Source organism: Boleophthalmus pectinirostris, unplaced genomic scaffold, assembly GCF_026225935.1.
Source record: "Boleophthalmus pectinirostris isolate CB_2022bp ecotype Guang Dong unplaced genomic scaffold, ASM2622593v1 HiC_scaffold_9, whole genome shotgun sequence".
NCBI lineage: Eukaryota > Metazoa > Chordata > Actinopteri > Gobiiformes > Gobiidae > Boleophthalmus > Boleophthalmus pectinirostris.
In genome coordinates this window covers 22,241,249-22,267,449 of record NW_026571541.1, presented here as the reverse complement: position 1 = coordinate 22,267,449, position 26,201 = coordinate 22,241,249, and the positions used below count along the sequence as shown (strand labels likewise).

The window sequence follows — 26,201 nt, the reverse complement described above, 5'->3', positions numbered from 1 at the left end:
ACAAAGTTTGAGCTGCAAATGAGCTGATAAATTTGGATCACAGTCTGAACCTGGTCATTTAGTTTTATCCCCCAAAAGAATAAAGCAGAGGGAGGGATAGGGAAAACAGGGAGAGACAAATCTAGCCCAGCAAATTGCACTCTCGGTGTTTGTATTGGTTGAATTACTGCATTGCCTTCTCCATAAACATTTGCCCCACAGTTTCAGTGTGTTATGTATGATTCTATCATATCACACACATTTCATGCTGATATAGACAGTAGCACATGGTAATTAAAAGTGAGCCAGGAGACCAAATGGAAATATACATTTTAAAGGAAATATAAATTGCAGTGGAAGGTCCATCAGTGGTATATCAAAATGTGCATGCATGTAGGGCTAACTATAAGACTATAAAGATTTCAATATTAAGTATAGTTTTTAACCAAATGTAGTTATTCAAAGAGGTGGCATCATGCAAGAACAATGTTTTGGATCTTTCTATCATGTTATAACATTTCCTCACCAAAAATGCCTACAGAGGGTTTAGGTGTCATCCACGCATGTGTGAGCAAACCCAGGGGGACACAAAACGTCAAAAACTAAAATATTATTACTTTGCCTAGAATGTCCCACACTATGGCACTAAACCTATCCACCTCCAAAGCGACACCACAGGACAAAACACAGGTCAGATCTGTGTAGAGGCTACCCTGCACAGTGAGAATGCATGCAAACAAGTGTGATTGCATAAATTCAAGACATTCCTGGAGATTGACATGTGAAAAGTTACATTGTACTTTTACATAATCTCTAATTTGGACCTCACAGCATATGTTTTGACTTAGACTTTTACAAACTTCTATGATCCACAAGGGAAATTATTTGGACACACATTAGAATAAATATAATAATAAAGTGCAAAAATATAAATGGTCAAAATAATTTCAAAAGAAGTAGCAAAAATAGCAAGAGACATGTGCCGAATAAGTCATAATTATATAAATGTATATGTACAAGTTCAAATAAAACAGATATATAGTAATAGTAGTAATACAAATATATCTCAGTTATATACAAGAGGTCATATGGAGAAACAGTGCAAAGATAAAATAGTGATTGACAGGGTGAGTTGTTTTACAGTTGTATTTGTGCTGCTCTCTATGGCCTCACTATTATTTACCAACACCTACCTTTTCAGTTTAATCAAAGCTGTGTGATTTGTGATTAGTAGTGTCTAGACTACCCACTTCTGGTCACAAAGCTGAAAAACCTATTCACTAATACGCAATGCCCCCCACCCAAATCACAAGCACTGCAGTTTGTACCTGTGGAGTGACTGCGCCCACAAGAAAACATTTGGCCTTCAACCTGCAGGTGCACATGGACAGTTGCTATGCAGATCAACTGGTTGCCATGCTGGGAATAAAAAAAAAAAAAAGAAAAAAAACTCATCTCTCACAGTTGGATGAAGTGTCTGCGTAAACAAGAGTTCTCTCCGTTAAAAATAAAAGGATAATCAGCCATCAGCAGAGACTTGCGTTTTCATATCTCACAAGAGTCGGTTTCTCCAAATAAAGAGCCCTCTGGTTGTCTTGTCAACAGGGATAGATTTAACTTGTTCAATTAAGAGAATCCTTCAAGGGTTTGGCCCCAAGTCACTGCTGCTGGTGATTAAAAGCCCTCATTGGGTTACCTTAGCAGCAGATGGATGGCCGATTCTTTGCTGCTTTTTCGCTACAGAAATGTAAACTATTAGCATTCACTATTCATGTGCAATTAGAGCAGGGAAACAGGGTCATGATTTTATTTGTCACAGAACAAGACATTTTCTACATTTCTACCAGTTGTATATATTTGCCCTGAAATATACTCCTGAAGAGTTAAGGTGTCATTTGGTACTTGACAATGGTTAATCAGAGCCTTCTTAAAGCATGTTGTTTGACTACACTATTTACAAGCTAAATAATAACGCATCAAGAAAGACTTGATTCATGAACAAATAGTTTATTATTTCAGACTTGGTAACTACTTGATGAGGGGGTTAGAGTTCAAAGTTAGAGTTAGGGTACTCATTAAATAGTTACTAAATCTGGATCAATCCTAATACACTTTGTTCATTATGAATTGAGCTCAGCAGTGACTGCCCACCACTGGTCCTGGAAGTAATTTTACCATTCAGATTTTCCACATATTATAAGAAAAAAAAAAGGATAAAAAGTGTAAAGCACATTAAAAGTTTGAAAGCTTGCTCAGGGCTAACCAGCTGTGGTAGCTAATGACCACTAAGACTGTACTTTTATTTAAAATCTGTTTCTAAAACTTTATTATGCTATTAACTAAATTATGAAAACATTTAAAAGAAGCACATTTTGCATTTTAAATGTGCCTTTTGGACTTGAAACAACAGTGTTCTGGATATTAGTTATCACATAGCTGGTTAGCCAATGCAGTGCCTTTGACCTCTTAAAATTTTAATCTTATATGGGAAAGATGAACGGAAAATGTACCCCCGGAAACACAGTGGACTTCAAAGTGGGCAGGACTGTTAAGCTCCATTAGGTCTCACGTTTTATTAAATCTAATGAAGTTTTAGCTATTATAAAGTGTTACTCGTTATTCTTTAATAGTATCAGAGCTGGGAATCACAGGGTCCCTCATGTTTCGATACGATATATATGGCTCAAGATACATTATTATCACGATACAGTGATATGTGTGATAATTGATATTGAACATAATAGTCTGTGATACATTGCTGCTTTTTAAGAGCCAAGTACATTTTAGCAACAATATTTCACAATTTATCAAGTGTATAATACATAATCAACTTTTATTCCTCTAAATATGCAACAAAATTATTATTAGTCACACAAAAAAATAAATAAATACATTTAAATATATTTTAAAAATTCTCTTACAGCAGCCCACGATAACGATGAAGCATCACCAAATTTAGTACCACGATATAACAATACTACAAAGTGTGACTAAAACTATCAACAGCTTACTGACAATTAAATCTGTGTTCTTCTCATTTAAAAGCAATTGTAAAAGCTACATTAACAAACTTTAAATTGAGAGTTTTAACGATTATGTTTTAGATTTATTCCATGGATGAAAGAAAACACCTCTAGTGGGTCTCTGGAGATAAATAAAGGCTGAACATATAGACTATGCAATCAATGTGCGATTACTGTAGTGCCAGGAGACAGTTATAGCCACACAGATCTAAGAGACTTTCCCAAACAGTTGCTATGACGACTCCAGAACATATGAGATTCACTCGGAGCTGAAAATAAATCGGGCTTTCCCAGGCTTCCACAGACATTTATCCAGTAATGTGCCAGAGCTTTGGGTTTTTGCACAGAGAAAGTCTGTATTGCCCAAGAGCACCATCATTTAGAGAGAATCATAGTATGCATAAGTCATGTTTTGAGCTTTCACCATGCATACAGCACTGTAAGAAATAACAAGATTATGTAACTTTTTGGGGTGGGGGTTGGGAGGGGGTGCACATTAAGTCAGCATTTGAACACCTGCTCAATTTGAAGTAGAACACATGAACTATAAATGGGACTTTGCGTTGTCTGCCTCATAGACACAACATAAAGATGGCCTAAATGCACAGAATAGTGTGCGTAACCATGGGTTTTAAAGGTTCTATATCACGGAAAACTGGCTCTTTTGAGCTTTAAGCCAATTTAGAATGTTGTCATCGCATCATAAACACACCTGGAGTTGTGTTTTGTTTCATTCACACACGTCTGAGTAATCCTGCATTATTTGTCTGTCTACATCTCCAAATCTCAAAATGCTCTGTTCCACCTTATGATGCCTTGTAGTGTTAGTTTTCAAATTATCTGCTACCTTTAACACTTAGTTCAACAGAGATGGGCAATTCCAGGACTGAAATTATACAAATGACTTAAGTGAAGGTGTATGGGGCCACAGAGGGTCACTTCTTGTATTTCATAAAAGGTATAGGTGTACACATATCTAATGGTGGAGTTAGCAGTTTGGGGGCCCTAGGCAATCTTGAGTTTGGGGCTTTTATATATATTTATTGTCTGTTTTTCCCCATTGTTCTTGAGACATGCACATCTCTATTTATTTGAATTATGGTGGATTGGAAACTTACGCCTTACTAGTTCAGTCACCTACTGGATAACCAGAACTGAGAGTAGTTTTATTTTTTTGCTAGTACAATTACATTTATTTTTGTTTACATGTATTATGATTATTATGATTATTATTTTCTTATGATTATTGTTTAAAAGTAAACTACTCTCATTTAATGTCATATAGAGAGAAAATCTAATTGCTCTGAGGCCTCGGTCATTAGTGGCAATTGTGTGGGGGCCCCTCCAGGTTTGGGGGCCCTAGGCAGTTGCCTACTTTTGCCTAATGGTAGCACTGCTTCTACGCATATCACCCGTGCAAGGCTATGACAGTAAACATAGAAAGTAACACATGACATGTTTTTTTTTTTTTGGGGGGGGGGGGGGTTGTATGTTACTCTTGGGAAAGAAACAAATCACATCTCCAGGTATCATTTTGATGAGGAAACAGTAGAGCCTAATATAGGCTCTTTAAAGAAATGAAAAATGTTCGAACCTTTGAATGCTCAAATGTCCTCAAAATGGCATCCTTGACAGAAAAAGGCATGTGACTAAAACCCACAAATAGACTGACTATGTATATGTTTCAGGTTCATGTGCGTGCCATTTAAGAACCCCATACAAAAGGTAGAATATTTAGTTTCCAGTTGCTAATGTCTACAGCAACAGTCCTATATTTCAGCCTATGGATAAAGTCGTTTTTTGGCTAGCTTTACCGCTAGGCTGAATCACTAATCAGCCATAAAAGTTGTGTATTAATCAATATCATGCCTCCCTAAGAATCAATTAGCATTAGATGTTGTAAGAAACAAAATAAAAAAATAAAAATGAAATACACCATATGAACAGAGCACACAGCATAAGCCTGTGCCAACATATTACATGGGTAACTGACTTAAGACTACAATCGTCTTCATGACTTTAGCTGATTAGACGTGTATAAGTGCATGACAGCATAATCTCCACGTGTATCCTCCATCACGAGCTCTCATCCTCCCAGCAGAGGCTCATGCAGGATTTACATACCAAAAGGCCCACATGCACAAATCTACTAACACATACGAATCACCCAGGAGTCAGCAAAGAAACACTACAATGATAAAGCTTAGCCAGGGATTCTGGTGGAAACACGGCAATAACTGATTTTATTGCAGGCAGGGAGACAGTGGCTTCTCTGAAACACAGGCTTAGAGATAATCAAACAGTAGATTCAGCACACCCAAAGCTTTCATAATTGATTTAACAAGGCTGGAAGGTTAACAGTATTTGACAAAGCCTTCTCTACAAGCACCACGTAAGATTGAGTACTATAAGATGAATGCATAATTAGTGTAAATGAGCCATACTCGGAACAACAAACCACAATAGAAAACAATGTCATTTAGGCTAAAAGGAGTCATTAATATGAACATACAGGGGTATTCACTATGAACCTGAGATGATACAAACCACAACTCACATACTGATCTTTTTAACCAACCTCAAAGTTATCAGAGAACCTTGGCAAAAATAGTTAGGACCAACCGAGAGTCACTAGCTGAATTTTGGGTTAAGAAGCTGTGAAGAATTGCTGCAAAAGTTTGAGACGCCAACCCAGTGTGCTTGTCCAATACTGAGCTTGCTCTAAGTGGACCAACAAGTTTCAGCGTCCTTTGTTTGCCAGTGTGACAAGATCAGCACAGTTCGCGTTGAAGATGCAAGGGACCGGCTAGCCAGTGATAGCCACAAATCCAGTTGATAGCATCTAATCTAAAAGCCTCTCTGAATTAGATGTCTTGACTGGGAACATTACATCGCTTTGGGAAACTAATAGGTCCTTCGCCAGCTTTTGGCGCTCGGGCCTAATGAGGACAAAACTGCCTTCAACAATTGGGCAGAGTTCAAAACAAAGGAAAATATCTTACTGAAATACACAATAGATACAGTGCTGCACTAATGTAAACCCTAAGGCCAAATTATAAATCAAATGTACAGACCTGTAGACCAAGGTGTCATCCCCGGAGCTGTTGTACTGGACCTGGAACATCCTCACTCCTGTTATGGGCGCCTGACTGCTCCACCTGATGAGGGCCGAGTTTCCCGTCAGCTCCACCAATGAGACTCTCCGATCCGTTCCTCGTGTCTCGTTGCTAGGTAACGCGGCCTTAGAGGAGGTGAGGATGTCCGAGGGGGCGGGGTCAGAGGAGGGGTCTCGACTCCGGCTGGTGCTGTTGGCCAGGTGGGGCACGGCGGTTACAACCAGCTCCACTCGGCCCGTAGACTCCCCCGCAGCGTTGGAGGCAATGCAGGTGAAATTCCCAGCGTCCTTAGCAGTTGTGGCATTGATTTCCAGGCTTCCGTTAGGGTAAACCATAGTTCTGAAACATACACAAAAAGATACTTATAAATGTTGTTTGTATTAAATCTTTTTTTCTGTATTCATCTATAAAAAAGATCCAAAGAAATACAACATTTTTAATATTTTTGTACAACCAAATTGGAGCCTAGAGCCGTCCTGGGGTTAAAATGATTATTACAGAGGTCTGCCAGGTTTTCTGATTCACTTGCCCATGGTCTTAACCTTAGCCTCACATCACAAGAGAATGAACAGTTGATCAGTCCATGTGCCAACCTTAGAATAAAGAGGTAATTTAAGGGCAAGAACCAATTATCACTACGGCTGTCTTTAACCCTAGGCTCGTGCTAAAAATACACACATTAGTTCCATAATTTGTGCTTTTCAACATAGAAAACTAATGGATAATAATAATGTTGAAAATCTTGGACACAATAGCTCTATGATTATGTGGCTGCATTGGTTGAATTAAACTAGACAGCTAACCACTCACTCTAAGACAGAATGGAATTTTTTTAATAATAATCATGTATTTTTCAAAATGGACTCTGCTATTTATTCTGTTGAGTTATGAGATTTCTTGTTCATACCAGAAATGGAGTCAATACATATCCGAAGGTGGAAATCTAGTGTATTCCCATTCAGAAAGAACCAGCATTCAAACGATATGTTTAAACCTCAAGCTTTGTCCAGTGTAGATCAAAACACAAACAAAAGAAAAACATAAAAAATAAAATAATAAATACAACTGAGGAGAAGCTGACCTGATGTGGTCAAATATGAGGTAGGCTTACTACAAAAAGTGTCTTACCAAGACAAAAATGTATTAAAACAGACTTCAGCAGTGAATGAAGAATAACTTCATCGCAAATAAACTGTTCACAAAACTAGAGATAGATAGATAATACTTTATTGATCCCCAAACTAAACAGAAAATAAGTAACTACACTGAAGTCTTCCCCGATTGACTAACCTGATTACCTTTTATACTCCCTGGGAGGAAGTACATCCCCCAGGTAAGTATCAACATCCTTTTACAGGCCACAGATGTTTAAAAGAAACTATAAACACAAAATGACTAAAACCAAATACACAAAAACAACAAAACAAAACAGAACTCAAACCTGTTCCCCCGTCCACATGGTCTGGCCCATGACCTCCCCCAGACGCTTTAAAAATGGTCGGCTTAGGACACATCCCCTCTTTTGCCTCCAGACCATGTGGAGGAACAGGTGCAGTATGTGAATATGGATGTATGTAACTGAACTGTATAACCGAAATGAAATAACAAATAAAGTATGTGTTTAAATTAACAGTGTGTGCCTTGTTAATTTAACTAAACTAAGAAAACAGAACCCAGGATTATTGTGGCTGAATTATCTTTTATTTTGAATTGTGAGAAATGTATGGCTTGTATTGTGTGCAAGTGAAGAATGTGCCACATGATGTAGAGATAATTAAAGTGGAAGAGCCGGCTTTGCCTATGCACACCTCTGCATTGACCTCACTACAATATTTATATGTGATTATGCTGCATATGGAGCGCATGTAAAGTTGAGGAGCAGTGCCAGCTAGGTTACCAGATGGCAAGCCTGTAATAGGTCACAAAGGGATCGTTTGAACGACATGGAAGTCTCACCCCACCAACACAACCCCTGTGGCCTACATCCTGGTATACATAATGCCTTGTTACAGCTTCTATTGTGCAATAAGATACTGTATGCTGTTTATTTTCTCAAGGTTTTTGATCATATGTTTATTAATACTTTTACAAACAGAGTAATACAGATCCATTTTGTTGATTGTAAACAAAGTCCTTCCTAAAATTCTTGACAACCTGCTTACCTATAGCAAATTCAAAATGTTACATGATCATGTAGCTATATTTGTTTTGATACGGATGGACCACACATATTCGTTATTGGCTAATGCACCTGTCAATCACTCATATATTCCTGTCAGACTCATGTATTCCTAAAGTATTGAAGTGGGTGTCTGGACAGTTTGATATGGGAACAGTTTTATTTTTAATTTTTTTATTTTTTTCCCACTCAAGACTTGAATGAACGATAACGCAAGCATGCCTGAAAATAAGCAAGTAAGATAATATATATCTAGCTATATATATATATATATATATATATATATATATATATATATATATATATATATATATATATATCTATATATATATATATATATATATATATATATATATATATATATATATATATATATATATATATATATATATATATATATATATATATATATATATATATATGTTACGGCCCCAGGCCTTAGGTTTAATTTGCTGTGTGATTTTTGCGAAGTTCTCCTAATTCCTGCTGCAGGAGTCCTGGTCTGTGATTGGTGGGGCAAGTCAACGCCCACCTCACCTGCAGCCACCTCCCCCTATTTAAGGAGATTGCCAGCACCTGTTCGGGGCTGCTGGAATTGGTGGCCAGTATGCCATTTTGTTTTGTGTTTGTGTGTGTAGTTTAGTTTAGTTTTGTGCCTTTTTTGATTTGGTCACACGATTCTGTTTGTGGGCTTATGTGGTTTAATTTGGGGAACTTGAATTTTGCACAGTATGTATTCTTTAAGATAGCTTTGGTAACCAGAGTTGTTGCTTTTTTTGTAATACTGCTTGCAAATTTTGACAATGGCAAAACTGAGTACTTTCAATTACAAATATGCTGTTAACATATTAAATAATGATTAAATAATAATTAAATTATGTAAAGTATGTGATTATGGCCATGTCATTAGTTCTTTTTCAGTTGTGACCCATAATTACTTTTATTTTGGACTTATTTATGATGGCTTGGTCACTTGTTACTCTGAAGTACAGAAATCAGATCAGTGTGTACATAGATGAGGGAGCGGGGTACCTGGATGTGTTTGATATGAGTCGGCCTTCAGGACTGATCCAGTGGACCTCTGGCTCTGGGTCTCCGTTGGCTTTGCACTTGAGGCTGGCGGGCTGTCCATCCATCGCCACCGTCTGAGGAGACTTACGGGTCAGAACTGGTGGATCACAGATGAATTCCTGAAAAACAACAAAGCAATCATGTCTTAAGCCATTCACTCTTCATACATGCCTGACCCAGGAGTTTACCGAGTGTTTTGTCAGAACAGAGCCATGTGTGAATGAATGAATGCATTTCTAACTGTATTTCTGGTGCAATCAGATTTCTTGGTTATGCTACGTGATTACATTAGATTAGATTTTATTTGCACATACAACTAAAAAAAACAAAAAAAAACCCACTGCAAATAGACAGGGCCCAGTGCAGCCCGGGGCCCCTCTCAAAGTCTGTATTGTGTGCATTAGATGACATGTAGTGTGGGCCCACCAGGATGGTTTGATTGCAAGGCCCAGAATTTGGTGCTACACTCCTGCCAGCAGCTTTGCAATGTGGAAGAATGCACAGAGAGCCAAAAGCCAGGTTAAGTGTGAATAGAGCAGACATGGGAAGGTTCTAAAACTGCTGAATGTTTGAATAGACGTCATTGCTGAGTGTTCTGAACGTTTATACTCAGCAATTTACTGGGAACTTAAGTGTAAATGGGACTTTTGCTATACCCAAATGCAAAAACTCATTTGTGTGTCCATATTGTCTTGCAACATCTACATAGGTATGTATGAATAGTAAATCAGTAAGTGCACCATTACATTTCCATCAGCAGTTAATCTTGTAGCTTCCATCTTAAGTGTTAAGAGCTGTAGCCTATTATCATCATGAATGCCTTTGACACAGTACAATTTAGTTCCATATCGGAGGCTTTCACATGCACAAAGATGGATAATACCAGGGTAGAATACCGCTGAATGTGAATGTCTTTATAAGTCATATAATTGTGGTGACATGGTTGAAACTGTAAGTGTGTAAGAAATTGCCGTTAAAATGTCCTATTGAGATTTGATATTTTGGTTTCTTTGATTTAATGTCTCAGACCAATTTGTAAAAAGGGCAAGGAACAAAGAAAGCTGTATCAACATTCATAAGTGCTGCAAAATCAAATTATGTGTTTTGAAGATAAAATTTCAGTTTAGGGGTGGGCGATATCTCAATATTTTAAATATATTGAGATATTTTTAAATCACGATATGGATTTTGACATATTGTATATATTGATATAATACTTATATTCAGTTCTGATTTGACCGCTTCCCTTGTTTGCCTTGTTTGCACCACAAACCTTTTCCACACATTACATCCTCTATCACAGAGACAACACTCGTATTCCACTGAGTCGTGTCCTTTAGTCCGAAAGAAACTGAACTGCATCAGCAGCACAAGGAGAACACTGTTTATGCAAATAAGCCATGTGGTTTAAAGTTTTGTTTCTGTAAAACGTAAACACATGTGCGAAAAACTGCATTAAACACATTATAATCTCAAACAGGCTGATGTGGCTCTATAGTCGTTATGCTTTATATGTTGTAGTTTAGTAATGTATAATGTATTTGTGCAGAAGATTTTAATGAATAATCTGCTACAGTGTAACTTGTACAATAGTGTTTGGAAATGTTTGGTTTGATCTGCAGTGGATTGTGGGATACTTCATAGCTCCTTACTGCTGGATAGGAACATGGATCTATTAAAATAAGGAACCTCCTGAGCTTCCTCTCCTAAAGGAGCTCAGGGTTATCGTACGGTTAACAGAGTTAATGCAAAGATGAGCTTGAGTTGAGTTGTTTTATTTATGAATGAAAAGAAGGCAACATGTATTATTTATTTTATTTTACAGTGAAATTATTATTATTTATGTAATCAGGGATTTTTTTGTAATCTTGAATGTGGCAGAAGCACTTTGTTCCTATATGAACTGCCCACCTCTTGCACGTCAGTAAAAAAATAAATTTTTGAATTTGGCAGATTTTTTATGCAGTAGTTTTGGGGGGTTATTTTTCCTGTACAGATATCAAGATATATACATATATCGAGGTATAGCAAAATATATTGAGATTTTTTTTTCTCCATATCACCAATCCCTATTTCAGTCCATATAATATAAAATGATCACTATGGGGTCCACTAGATGCTTTTCTCCGTAGATAGGTTATTTATTTGGCTGGAATTTTCATCATTGTGGCTTTCCTCTTCTCTCTGTTGCATTTATTCAAATACAGATGTTTTTATTTTCAAAAATCAAAAGATATGGCCTGCATTAACCCAATACACCACTGGCGTCACTCCATGGAAATAGACAGTCATAATGTGGACCATTACAGGCAAAGTAATGGGAAAATTCTAGGGCCACAACATCTCGCAAGATAAAATTGAAATGTGAATTATGCATTCACATTCCAAAAATGGTCTTGTGAGATTGAAAAGCTGTAGTTCCAAAAAGCAGTTCAGACAGACAGTGATAAAGTCATTGTATATAAAAGAAATTATGTCAAAATTTCATCTGGTCTCATTCTCATGGGCCCAGTCTCTAACTTGTCCCACATCTAGCAACATCATCTCCATGGAGACAAGCAGGTGGCTAATCCTCCACCAGAAAAAACACACTAGACTGCACTTTTAAATTCGAAAACAAGCATAATTAAGCATAATTCACTCTTGTGAGCTTTCAGCCATATTAGAATGTTGTTACCTCCTCAAAAACATACCTGGAGTTGTGTTTTGTTTCATTCACATATGTTTGAGTTTTGAGTTTATTGCTGTTATCTCCAATGTCCAAAATGTTCTGTTGCACCTTGTAATGTCATGTAGTGGTAGTTTTCAAGTTAAGAAAACTACCTTTTAACTTTAGTTCAGTATTGGAAGTTCCAGGCCTGAGATGGTATGGCCTAGAAATGATTTTAGTGAAGGTGTATGGCAGGGGTCACCAAACTTTTTTCTCTAGGGGCCACATTATCGCTCTTGACTCTGATGGGGGCTGGGGTCACGTAGGCCTGACAAAATTGTGTGACCCTGATGACGCAGATTATATTCTTAGAAAAATGTCACACTTTCTTTACATATCAGACAAACTGCACAGTCCTTACACTGAACAAAAAAATAGTAGTCGTCCACTGTTCTTTGAAAACTCGGCACTCTCAATTTTTTGTACTTTAACACTCCCCATTTTGCTGTCTTTAACTGCACTACCGTACTCTGCATGTGCGTTGACAGTTACTGTTTGAGCTCGAGCTCGTCAACTTGTCTCAAACTCGGCAAATGTAAATAAGTCATATAATTATTTAAATATAAATACTTCACATAAATATAATTTTTTAATTGATAAAATCAACAAGATGCCGATGTGTTATTATTTGCCAAAAAGTAATATAAAAAAATAGGCCATGACAACTTTTGAGGATTGCCTTATAAGGCCAGTTCAAGTGGTGGGGGCAGAGGGGCTGGGGGACCGGTCAAAGGGGCATAGAGGGCCGGAGTCGGACAGCGGGCCTTAGTTTGATGACCCCTGGTGTATGGTGTTAACATGACAAGGTGAAATAGGGTGTTTTTTGTTTGAGAGAAGGAGGATTTGTATGTTAAACAAAACACAAGTTCAGTTATGTTTTTGATGAGAAAAAGACAACATTGATCAGCGTAATATGGACCCTTTAAAAGAACACATGCTTTAACTTTGAGATATAATGCACTTTACCTCTTCAGGAATGGTCCAGAAGTACTTGGCACTGAGGTCAGGCGGAGATGCACACGTCTCTAGATCATCTTCTCGGGTCAGCCTCCTGAGCCACAGCAGCTCACAGTTACAGTGGAGAGGGTTCCCCCCAAAACTCAGGACCAGCGAGGAGAGAGGGGAGCCTTTGGACTTGGCATAAACCGGGATTCTCAGGAACAATGGATCTGGAGGGATTTTCTTTAGCTTGTTAGACGTCATGTCAAGCCTGCGCAAGAAAAGGATTATGTGAGGAGAGGAAAGAGGAAGTCATCCATAGAGCACACACAAAGCTGCTGACAATGCAATAAAGTGGATTTGGGGTTTTGCCTGGAATGCTACCTAGCAAGATTGTGGCTAATTTAGTTTTGTCCTCAATGAGTGCGTATACATGCACATCAATAACCCGGTTATTAGCCATATCCCGGTTATGTCAGTATTCGGGTTACTGCGTATACATGCGCACTGAGAAACCGGGATACTCATATCCGCGTATACATGATCAAATGGAGTATCCCGGTTTCTTGACATAATCTTACAAATGCGCAGGCGCAAAAATTAACTTAAATCAATTTCATAAACCAGGAAAAATACAAACCGTGAGCTCCTTTAGCATAAGAAGCTAAGGAGTTACGAGATCTCCCACAATCCACTGCGCAGATTCTTCATTAAAATCTTCTGCATAAATAAACTCAACTTTACAACATATAAACCATAAACACTATAGACACATCAGCCCGTTTGATCATATAATTCAGCTGTGATCATATTTGTTTACGTTTTACAGAAACGAAACTTAAGACCGTGGGCTAATTAGCATAAACTGTTAGCGGCGATAAAAACTCGCTCCTTGCGCCGCTGATGTGATCAGTTTCTTTTGGACTAAATGACACGACTCTGTGGATTATGTGTGTTATTTCTGTGACAGAAGAGGCGCTGATGATGGTAAGTGTGTTCCGTGCATATAGAGTATAGGATATAGTTCATGTTTTAGCTTTTCAGCGATCACACGAGTGCAGATTGTACGTGTGCAGGTTTAGCGCAGCTCTTTATTTTACGTCATTTCACTCGTTTGGTCACTTTATTTGTGTTGGTCAATTTATTTATGTAACTACTATTGTGGTGAAAGGCTGGAAAGTGTCTTTTGGACGCATGCGCACTCAACTTTATGTTGCAGTAACCGGGGTACTGCGTATACATGCCACAAGTATCCCGGTTACTATCGGAATAAACCAGCTACAGTAACCCGGTTTCTAATAACCGGGATACTGCCATAACCGGGTTACTGCGTATACATGCACCATCAAGAAACCGGGATACTCAAAAAACCCGATCATAACCGGGTTACTGATGTGCATGTATACGCACTCAATGTCTATTTTTAGAATATACTATATTAACACATTTGAACAAGTTTTAATTTTAGTAACACATTTTATCTTAGTAGTAGGCAAAGCTGGGGTGTACTAAATTACATTTACTCAAGTACATTTCCTGAACGAAATTGAGTAGCCTAGTCAAACAGCGTACTTTTACTTCTGCTTGATTAGTAGTTCCTCCTTCCAATATGATTTTGTTTTTCACAATTGTGACATCTTTCCTTTGAAAACACCAGATTGTGTGCATGAATAAACTATAAATCATACATTGAACATAATATAACTGTTACTCCTACAGTCCCTGAATACTTTTTAAACTCTTATTTGAGTAATTTCTGGCACTCACAACTTTGTACTTCTATTTGAGTAAGATTATTTTGAAGTAACAGTAATCTTACTTGAGAGAAACATTTGGCTACTCTGTTTTCATCTCCTTGTAGATGATGAAGAATAAGTCAAATCTGATTTAGTTGCCAAAAATGTATGCCTAGTTAGGTATAGTTTTCATCTTTATTCATTACATAAAAAAAAATGCATTTGTTATTTCATCTGGGCCGTTACCTGGCTAGTTTGTGCAGATTGGTGAACACTCCTTGTGGGACATTTTCTATGAGGTTGTGGTCCATGTTTAAGGTGTTGACATTGGTGAGGCGTCCGATGGTTTCCCAAGGGACCTCCATCAAGTTGTTGTAGCTCAGGTCCAGGTCCTCCAGCGTGGCCAGGAAGTCGTCAAAGGCATGTGGGGAAATGGAGTGGAGCTGGTTATTCGCCAGGATCAGATGACGTAGGTTGGTCAGGCCTTTGAAATGGTCATCCTATAAAGAAACAATATACAATGTCATGTGTAGTGGGATTTGAAGATGTGGGCTGGCTGAAAACAATGGTTACATTTTATAATAACTGCAGCTTAATTAACCCTTGTATTGTGTTGGGGTCCTTTACTGGCCCAAAAGCATTTTCAGTCTATGATTAAGTTGACTCAGCATTAATGGAATTCAGTGATATTTTGCCCGTCTGTGCACCGATTTATAGCATCGATGGTGTTCTGGGTCCCTTGGCAATGTAATGTAACCTAAATCAAGCATAATAGAGTCAAACTGTAAACTCACACAGGTGCATCCCCCCAGCTGATGTGACATTTTTATTATTATTACTTTTTTTCTGTTCCTGAAAAAGAACTGTAAGGTGGATTTTCACAATTAGAGAACTAGATTTTAGGAAAGACTTTTCATCCGACAGTTACCCTTTTCATTGCTATTTCAGCTAGACCTCTGCTTGCTTCTCGCTCTCTGTGTTATATTCTGTTTGGTTGTTTTCAACACAAGGCAGAGCAGTGAGATTACGTGCTGCTGACCTGGCTGGTTTCTAAGACCTTTGCCTCATATGATCCCTGGTAAAGACTGGTAAAGGTTTGATTTTCTCTCTCCTGACCTGGAGTTTTCACTTTTCACCCCTGCTTCCTGCCTGATCTGAGCTGTTGTGTAACCTCTAAAGCTTTATGCAATCTAAGAAAACCTATAAGAATGTTATTGTCCATATGGTGCAAATAACATCACTACAATTTCAGTAGGCCCATAGGAAGCCCACATATTTCTGATAGCTGCATTATGACGCAGTATGCAGTGAAATTCTTAAAAGTATATTAAGTTTTCTGAATGAGTGTCTGCCATCTGCTTGTCTCCATCGAGATCGTTTTGCCTGGAGTATTCCACAGTATGGCAATATATACTTAACTAACTTGCATTTATTCAATTGGAGGTGTATTTATAACAAAGAAATATACATTCTTACTATAAGCGAGGGTCACCTCTATACAGATCTGACCTGTAACTTGCCCTGGTGGTACTACTTCACCTCCTTCTCTCCATGGAGCAAGCATGTTTAATGCCATGGAGCATGTTTAATCTTCATTTCTTTCATTCATTCATTTATTTATTTGTTTGAGCCAGGTAATTCAAAAACAATAACAAAAATAGTGATATGTACATGAACATATTTGGGACCTGGTGCTCAAAAATAGTAGGATGAAGTTTAAAAAACTTATAGAGTCCTACCCCAAAATTAATGAAATACTGTGGAACATTCTAGGCATTAAGCATTAACATCATGGAGACAAACAACAAATGTTGCAGGCTCTCAACCAGGAAAGTGCATAGTACACTGTTAAATGTCCAATATTACACTAAAATGACTCTTGTGAGCTTTAAGCCATGTCAGAATGTGGTTACATCAAAAACATACTCAGTGTGGTGCTTTGTTTTATTCACATATGTTTGAGTAATCTTTTATTATTCGTCTGTCTACAGCCCCAAGGCTCAAAATCTGTTCCACCTTGTGTCATGTCATGAAGCAGTTGTTTTTTCAAGTTATCAGCTACCTTTTACCATTAGTTCAATAGAGACAGGCAATTCCAGATCTGAAATTATCCAAATGATTGTAGTGAAAGTGTATAGAGTTTAAAAACACAATGGCCCACCTCTTGTATTACCACATGACATGACAAGAGTGTTTTCTGTTTGAGAGAAGAACTCAACATGGCTAAAGCCTAAATATGCAGGGAATGTGTGTTAAACATGTGTGAATGAAACAAAACACAACTCCAGGTATGGTTGTGTGAACGACATTACAGTATAATATAGACCTTAAGTTATGTGTATTTTATATATCCTGATCGATCCAGTCACACATGTTACTGAGAAGTAGTTCTAAGCAGGCACATCCTAAATGCAAAAGTATATTTTAAGTCTCTGCAAGTGTTTACAAACCTTGCAATTCAGACCGTAGTCAACACTGCAAACATTATAAGGCTATCTATTTTCTCCGAGGCAGCTTGAACAATCCTAAAGGGTAGCCGCACAATCCTGAGTTTAATTAATTTTCTTATCAGAGCAGTGAAAGATCATCCATTTTCTTTATTTCCTTTTGATAAATGTAAAGAGGGCTGTGTCCATCCATCTCACCTTGATCACAGTTAATCTATTGGAGTCGAGGTGCAGGGCCCGGAGGCGGCGTAGGTCGCTGAAGGCCCCTGGCAGGATCTGACTGATGGTGTTGCGGGACAGAGTCAGGTGCAGCAGGCCCGTCATGTTGGCAAAGTCCTTCCTGCGCACGGCTGTGGAGGAGGGAACCATGACAACAGGGTCAGTGTGGGCTGGACAGGGTTAGGGTTTATGGCACACTACATGGAGTCAACATGGCAAAACAATCAATTAGTCTGGTGGTTAATGGATATTTTTGAATTAAAGGAGCTTTATCAGATTTGTATAGTCTTAAAAATGTGAGAAAAACACAAGTTCATTTTAAGTGGTCCAATGTTATTCCTTATTTACCTTAGGCATTCCAAACATCATCGTTAGTCACCATGATGAGTTTACAAGCTTTTCACAAGGCCTGTTTGGACTTGACCCCAGGACTAAACCATAACTAAACCATGACTAGACCAGGACTGAACCAGGACCCAACCAGGACTAAACCAGTGTCATTAGCAAAGTATGTGTATATATATATACACATACATACATACATACACATACACACTAAAGTCTCTGTCAGCCTGGTCTGCCATCGTTTCAGGAAATGGCCAGGACCGTGCAGTTGTTTCCAGGGCAACAGACACGCGTCAAGTATTTTTCTCCTGTTCGTCCATGGCGTCCAAGATGTGCGTTGAGGGCGTCTAAACTCCAATGCAAAGGTGTCCAAATAGAGGCGTCTAGGGCTTTTTTGGACACTGCGGTCTAAACAGGCTTTAAGGAAGCAGTGCAGAGTTTTGTACGGACAGTAAAGTTAACAACTAACATGCAAATACATATGTCCTGATTATAAAACATTTTTTTATTAGATGCAAACAGCACACACTGGACATATTTTGCCCTCAAGAGCTGCATATACAATATATTTGTACTGGGGCAAGACACATTTTGCTCAGATATATGGGGAAAAATTGGGTGCAGGGCCGTTAACCTTTCATTTTGACAACACATTATTTTGGTTCTACAATTTTAACTTTGTTTCGTTGTGGGTTTTGTCTAGCTTTAACAACATAACACATCAACATCAACAACATCATCAGCATCAGCATCAACAACAACAACAACAAAAAGGTTCTCCCACATTTCCAAAGCACAATAGGCTACTTGAATAAGGCTCCTGTGGGCCATGCTTCTAAAATATTTTAAAATAAGGACTTAGCCCAGTCAAATATAAGCTTTAAAACTTCATGAAGGTTCAAGAATATAAGCTTTAAATACATGAGTGCCCTGGCATCTTTTTTTCTTGCAAATGTAAGCCCCCAGACACAAATGAACACCTTCAATATGGTTTAACTACCTAAACAACATGTATGTACAAATTATATTCTTTGTGTAGTTCAGTGTTTTTATGTGCATTGTCCCTGATAAATAAACAAACTAAAATTAAACTAAAACATATTGAACTATCTGACAATATTCAGATAGTCAGGAGGGAGGATAGTGAAGCAATGTTTGCACAAATTATAGGGGAGAATAATGTCTAAATTGCATGCCTTTGCACTATGATTTCCTTATATTAATCACTTAGCGTCCTCCTTTAGTTGGAACTGTACATTTAAATGAAGTCATACATATTCAGAATCGACTGAGAAGCTTTCAGCATAAATGTGTATAAAATTTACTGTCAGAACTTCAAATCCTGTGAACAGCATTTATCTCATTAACTTGCTATTGTATTCAACAGTGACAACAGCTCTGTGTAATGTAAAATTGATAAGCAGCTAATTGTCAACCTGATCTAACTGTTTGCATGTAAATAATGACACAATGAATCCCCTAGGCTAGCATCGGCGGTTTAGTAATTGTTTGAAACTCCAGACGTATAGCGCAATTATACATGACAGGCTCCTACCTACTACAACTACAGTATACTTAGCCCACTGCCTGATTGTTCCAGTCTCAAATAAACTGCAAATTAATTCGATAATGGAAGAGAGAACATTGGATTCGCTGGGAGAGATAAATACGCTCTATACAAGCCTGGTTGAGACAAGCACCAGCGATCTAAATGCCAGCCGTTGATTAAGGTCTGATTGGATAATTAAGACGGCGACAGATCCAACTCACCTGTAATGAAGTTCTCCTGCAGTCGGAGCTCCACAGTACGACGGTCTATGGCCCCGGGTACGAAGAGCAGACCGGTTTTGGAGCAGAGGATGGCGAGAGATGGGGAGAGGCTCTGGCACATGCAGCGTTTGGGACACGGTTGGCCCCTGCACACTGCCGCTAGCAAGAGCAAAGACAACCACAGACTCTCCATTGTCCTCCGCTGGGAACAAGGCAACTGCAAAAAAAACAAAACAAAAAAAACAAAGCAGAAGAAGAAACGCGATGAGCTGTGAATTCAAGAGGGCTCTCACATCATCAGCGCAGGGAAAAGAAGGCTGTGCATGCAGACAACCTTGGCTGACTCATTGACCTACTGAGAAAGATGACCAGTCTTGAGATGACGCACTGTTGATCTGTGTACAGAAATATCATGTATGATGAAGGGAACTGTTTAGAATGGAGGGGATGCTCAGTAATTAAAGCAATGTGCGTACATGAGTTAGGACAAGACATGTTTTAATAATGATTCTGAAAATAATTTAGGTTTTCTGATGTGAACAATAAAAAGTTTGTTGAATTTAGCAAAGAAAATATATTAAAGAAGGGGTATTACACTTCTATGGGGTATTAACTACTAGCACATAATATATTTACATCACCGTGTTACCTGCTATTGTTTTGAAAATGCTATATTGCTGAAAAGAACATAATAACATGTTTACTAAGTTTTATTTTCATGATCCCCCTCTCCTTTTGATTTCCAAGCTAAGTCACTCCCCCTTCAGAGTGCAATCACATTACAATCAGTGCAATTCTCTAATGAAACTACAGCATGTTGCATCAGTTTTGTGTAGTTATAGTGATTGTTGTATTATATTTATGGAGAATTGTCGTGCAGGAGCATAGCGCTGAGGCTTGTGGGCTGAGCAATGGATAGACTCTTACATCTACCTTAAGGAGGTTTTTTTTTTTGTTTGTTTGTTTGTTTTTGTTTTTTGTTTTTTTTAATGAGGAAACTATATAGTATAACATCAGAAAGCATAGTGCATAATACCCTCTCTTTAAAGCAGGGGTGTCAAACTCAAATTCACATTCCATTTATTGAACATTTTCAACAACATCTGCATGTTTTCTCTTCTTTCCAGATATGTAATGTTAAACCTTTTCTTATTCATATAAATGCTTAATAATACTTTTGCTTAAACATTCAATCCAGAACAAGTGAAATATAAAATAATAGCAAAATTTTAAATAAATAATGTCTCTATATTCTATCTGTAGCCAGTGGGCAGCTCTAATACATGTTTGATATGATCTTACGGGCCAAATATAATTATATCACGAGCCAGATTTGGTCCCCAGGCCTGAGTTTGACATGCCTGCATTAAAGCATTGTGCATACATGAGTTGTTCACACCAAGTACTACCCAAGAAAATATTTGTTTTTTTGAGCACGATTGGCACAGCTGCCAATAGTCGTGACCAAGCTCAGCTCAGGATCTGGAGATGGGTCCCTAGGCGTTGCAGTAATTGTTTTAAACATCAGTTGCTGTTTAGTACAATTACACACAACATGTTAGTACCTACAAAATAATTCTATATTTGGAAAAGAAAACATTGCATCTACTCCATCAACCTGTCAAGTAGTTCCAATGAGAGACTAATGCACAGATGTAAAGACATTTGGCTCCAAGCAAGAGCTAAGTAGAATCATCCAAAACATACACCCATACTACATTTTGAGAACCATCAATGTATAATGTTCCTCATTTTTCAGACACGGCAATTACTCACATTATAAACAAGAGAAGACTGTATTGTTAAGCTGAATTAAAAGCTATTTAGTACCAAAATTCCTCTTCAAATTCAATAAAATAGATATAATTTAGGGTGACTTCTCAGTTAAGGACAGCTGCGAAACTTTGCAAAGAATTCCAAAACCCCACAGTTACACAAAGAGGAAATGCTTCACACCCACAATCAAATAGGACACAGTTGCACTCTCCAATCTACCACCCTTCAGTATATTAAATGCATATCAAAGCAGAATTTCCATTACTTATCACAGACCAGCCACAACTCAGTGACTAGGCTCATTACAGGCTGCGCTGAACTGTTTATCAGACTATTATATGCATAGGCTCCAATAACAATACAATACCAGATATGTTTCCAGCAGTCACAAAAGCCCAGGATTTTATTCAAAGGACACAACAAACACATATTGACAAAGTCTTTGTTTAGTTTGTCTGGGCTGACAGTATAATCTCTATTCCACAGTAATGAATCAATCAGTTCTTTCACACTACATATTTCAATGGGCTCTCCAAAGTCGCAGTGAGTATCACATAACTGATTTCAATATGAAGGTGCTTAAGAAATGTCACTTCCGCTGTCAATAGTTACACAAATAGAAAACAATTATTCAGTCATTTTCCATTTTTGTTGGTTTGGTAAGATTTAAGTGCTCTTTATTTTCCCCATATAGAAAAATGAGTTGTCTATTTGATTGTTTCTTCAAGCTCCTGTTCTTGAGCTGCTGTAGACTGGAGGATTGGAGACCTGCTGGGCAAGCTGGCATGGGGGAAACCTGGAGGATCCCAAACAGAGGTGGGACCAAGTCGTTGTTTTGCAGGTCTCAAGTGAGTCTCAAGTCCCAAGACCTTAAGTCCAAGTCAAGTCAAAGACAGGCAAGTCCCAGTCAAGTCTGGAGTCACTGGCCCATAAGTCCAAGTCAAGTCCAAGTCGTTCAAGTTCAAGTCAATTCAAGTCTTTAAACAAAGTACCAAATATAGCTTAGATTTTTGCAATTCATATCACTTTTAAGATAAATTGTACTTTAAAAAAAAACATTATAAATACTCATATATAAATATATTGAGTATATAAGATATATAAGAGTTGTAGAAATTAATTTAGAACATTTTTCCTTTTTAAATGTCTTGACAAGATCTTAGTTTGAAACATTATTGTCAGAACAGAAAGAAATCAGATTTAAAAGTGCTTCTCAAGTCTTCTCAAGTCAGAGACCTCTAGTCCAAGTCAAGACCCAAGTCTCTGACCTTCAAGTCCAAGTCAAGACCCAAGTCTTAGTCCATTTTATCAAATCACATCTCAAGTCCTAAAAATAGTGACTCAAGTCTGACTCAAGTCCAAGTTACGACGTGCAAGGCACCACCTCTGATCCCAAACATGAAAAACATGGAATGTATTTATGTATTGATCTTTATTTAACCAGGAAACTCACACTGAGATTTGGAATTTCTTTTTTGGGAGAGTCCTGGCCTTAGAGGAGACCCTATTGCACATGTTTTTAGTGGTAGGTGAAACTGGAACACCCAGAGGAAACCTATGCAGGCATGGAGACAAAATGCCAAAACAAAACCCAGGACTTTCTTGCTAAGACTAGGAGTTCTAACCACTGCACCACCATGATGCCCAAAATGAAAAGACCTCATCTAACAATGTCAACAAAGAAATTATTTTCAGTAAGTGTGCTGTAAAAAACAGTAGTAAAAGAAAATTCCATTCTAGACTGAGACTAGCACACCTATTTGTTTAGAGTTTCTGTTGTGAGCTAGAGCTATTGAACTACAAGCGTGAACTGTCCCTGAGTCATATTTTGCATAATCGTTCAGGCCCCTAATGGGTGATCTCACGCCTACATATGACTCAGGAACAGGTTTTATTATTATTTTGGGGAAAACAAAAAAAACAAGCCAAAAAAATCTGTAAATGAGTAAACATAAATAGGTAGGTTTGTTGTGTGTGGAACATTCAAGGCAAAGCAATACTATCTCTTTAAAGACAAACATGTGGGCTACCTTCCTCCAGAAAAGTCCACCTTTAATCACTGTATTATTTTGACTTCCTGTTGTTGCTTCGTTCATTTCAACCAAACTGGAAAATAATTGCTACATCTATCATAAAAGCAGCAAACAGTATATGCATAATACATATCCTTTATTGATTCCAGGCTCCAAATACAGCACATTGTGTATATAGTCCACCCCCGGATGTTCTGCTCATTTGTGTGCCTTTACCTCCAGCCTCCCCCTTCCCTCCCTGTGCGTCGAGCCCCTGCTGTTGTTTACTTCTTGTCTGTAATTGGCTGGAACCTTGGGCTGTGCAGCCAATCATTGCTCATCAATATAATACACAAGGACTGCTGGGCCCATTTGTTTTTCATGGCCACATTGTGAGCTACTTTCCAGACCCTGGTTTTGTAAAGGTCGATATTGTTGTCTTTATGAAGAAGGGCTTGTTTAATCTGCAGTTTTAACAACAGTCAACCCAAGTTTATTTCTCTGACTGTATCTTTTTATATCTCACAATAGAGGTTATACCTTATTGGATGAGAATATATAAAGGTGGGCTCTGTAAATCTCCAAGACTTACCACAAAGCTGCTCCAAATCAATAGCTTGGTGTAATGTTTTGTACTCATGTATTTCTTGGTAATTTCTGCTCTCAAAGGTTTACACATTTAAATTCGACTTCAAAATTGCAGTAAAGAGCAACTCTCCTTTCGTAAAATCTTCATGTTTAACTTGACAAAAGAAAAAGGATATAGTAATAACAGGCTTGAAGCTTCTCTATCTCACAAAGCCGTGAGGACATAATGCTTTCTATTATCGCACTGGTGCACTAACGCTGGGCCTCACTTTTGATATAGAATTTACATGCTGCTGGATAATGTGGCCCGGTTTACAATAGTGAAGAGGAGATGTGGTCTGACAGAGCAGGATAGCACAAGGCTTCAAAAATGATTTCACAATTTGCTGGATTGAGAACTAGCTGCTGGTTCACAACAAATGACTCACACAAAAGATTTATTTTAGGTTAAGGTCAAAGTAAAAATTGAACCAAAATTGCGTAGATCAGATGGAGGGTTTTCCCAGAGCTACTGCGAATTCTGTGTACACTATAGCCCGACTTGACCATGTTTTGTAGGGAAAACTGTGTAGGGCTTCACAGACACAGGGAGAACATGCAAACTCCATATAAAAAAGCCTTGTGCTGGAATCATTTTAGAGAAGTATCTAGTATAATTTTGTAGGTAACTGTACTTTGCTTAAATACATTTTACAGTGGGTACTTTTTACTTTTACTTCACGACATTTGAGAATATGTAGCTATACTTTGTACTTCAGTAAATTTTAGAGCTGGACTGAAAAATAAAAAGTACTTCTTTATAGTTTGAGACCTGCTGAAAAACCTGAGTCACTTTTTGTAGCACATTTCATTTGAGTTAACATTCCAACTATGGGCAAACCAACTACATAAAAACACAAAAAACAAAAAAAGAAAAATTAAGAAATGAGTTGAATCAGTTCAAATCAGCTGAATTCTTTATCAAAAATCACAAATTTAATTATTTAATAGTTCTAAAAATTTCTGCAAGACACTTTTAATTTTGACTCTTAAAGTACAGCTTAAACAGGTACTTAAGTGGTTTTACTTAAGTAGATTTTTTTCATGGGATACTTTTAATTTTACTGGAGTAATCTTTTTTTCCCCCTACGTCTTTACTTTTATTAAGTAATAAAATTGAGTACTTCATCCACTGCATCAAGTAAAGTCTAGTAAAAGACCAAAAGTATATTCTGGTTGATTATTAATTGAATGAGCATTTTATAGTCAGAGCTGTAGTCAGAAGGTTGCTCAGGTTTCAAAGGTAGTCATCTAGATAATGTTTGTGAAATTGAGTCATTTCGACCAGATTTCAGATACTGAGGTAAAAGGAGATTAGTGGTGCCCTACTCCTCCCTTAGGACAGGACTAATCTATCTCCCCTTCCCTCATTGCAGTATAAATTATAGCTCAATCAGGCCAGCACCTTCAGATTGAAAATGACTTCCTGATGGCAGTCGAAACGTCTCAATTTGAAAAACAGTTTGAAACCTTTTCTACCTTGGACAGATGAGGACAAATGAAGGATTACACCAGCTACTTGGTTCTTGGTGTTGTGGGTTACAGAACTTGTATATCAGGGCCAAAAAGGTGAGGTTGTTCTCAAATGAAATGCTTAATATCATTCACCACTGCCAGTTAAAGGTCTTATATTATGCAAAATTTACTCTTGTGAGCTTGTAGCCTTGTTATAACTTTGTTACCTCATCAAAAACACAGCCAAAGATGTGTTTCATTCACAAGTTTGAGTAACCCTTTATTATTCATCATTCTACAACTTCTACATATTCTGTACTTTAGACTTAGACTTAGACAATTAATTGATCCAGTAAATAACACTAGCTCACATATCGCACGAGATTACAAAATAATAAACATAAGTTATCAATATACATAAATTACTAATATTGGATTAGAGACAATGCGTTTGATGCTGTTTGCACATAGTGATCAAACCTTATACCTTAATTATATACAATTTCAACTCATTTATATGAATACGCGTAGGTAGCTCATTTTAACAGTTGTATTATGCTGAAATAGGGCTCCGACTAAAGATAGCACATATTGACAGGCCAATTTAGCCATCAAATAATGCTCCTACTGTAGAATCACCATTATTCACTCATTTCTATGAATTTGGGTAGAGGTAGCTCATTTCGACAGGCCTTTATCTTCTATCAAATAAGGCTCCCACTATATAAGAGAAAGAAATTACTGAAAACACTGAAATCATTATAAATAAATATCATAGGCTACAGTGTGAATTTCCT

At 37.7% G+C, this 26,201-nt stretch overlaps 1 protein-coding gene across 2 annotated transcripts in view; it reads right to left on the bottom strand.

Annotated features, from left to right (window-relative positions):
* Nucleotides 1-19,727, bottom strand: part of zgc:172282 (leucine-rich repeat and fibronectin type III domain-containing protein 1-like protein) — a 136,328-nt gene extending 116,601 nt beyond the window's left edge. For both annotated transcript variants that reach the window (XM_055148061.1, XM_020940455.2), the window contains exons 1-6: nt 19,535-19,727; nt 17,399-17,550; nt 15,000-15,253; nt 13,045-13,288; nt 9,330-9,487; nt 6,077-6,457 (exon numbers count right to left, since the gene is read on the bottom strand). In XM_055148061.1, coding sequence (XP_055004036.1) covers nt 6,077-6,457; nt 9,330-9,487; nt 13,045-13,288; nt 15,000-15,253; nt 17,399-17,550; nt 19,535-19,727 — 1,382 coding nt within the window. The remainder of the gene's footprint in view (nt 1-6,076; nt 6,458-9,329; nt 9,488-13,044; nt 13,289-14,999; nt 15,254-17,398; nt 17,551-19,534) is intronic.
* Between the last annotated feature and the right edge of the window lie 6,474 nt (nt 19,728-26,201).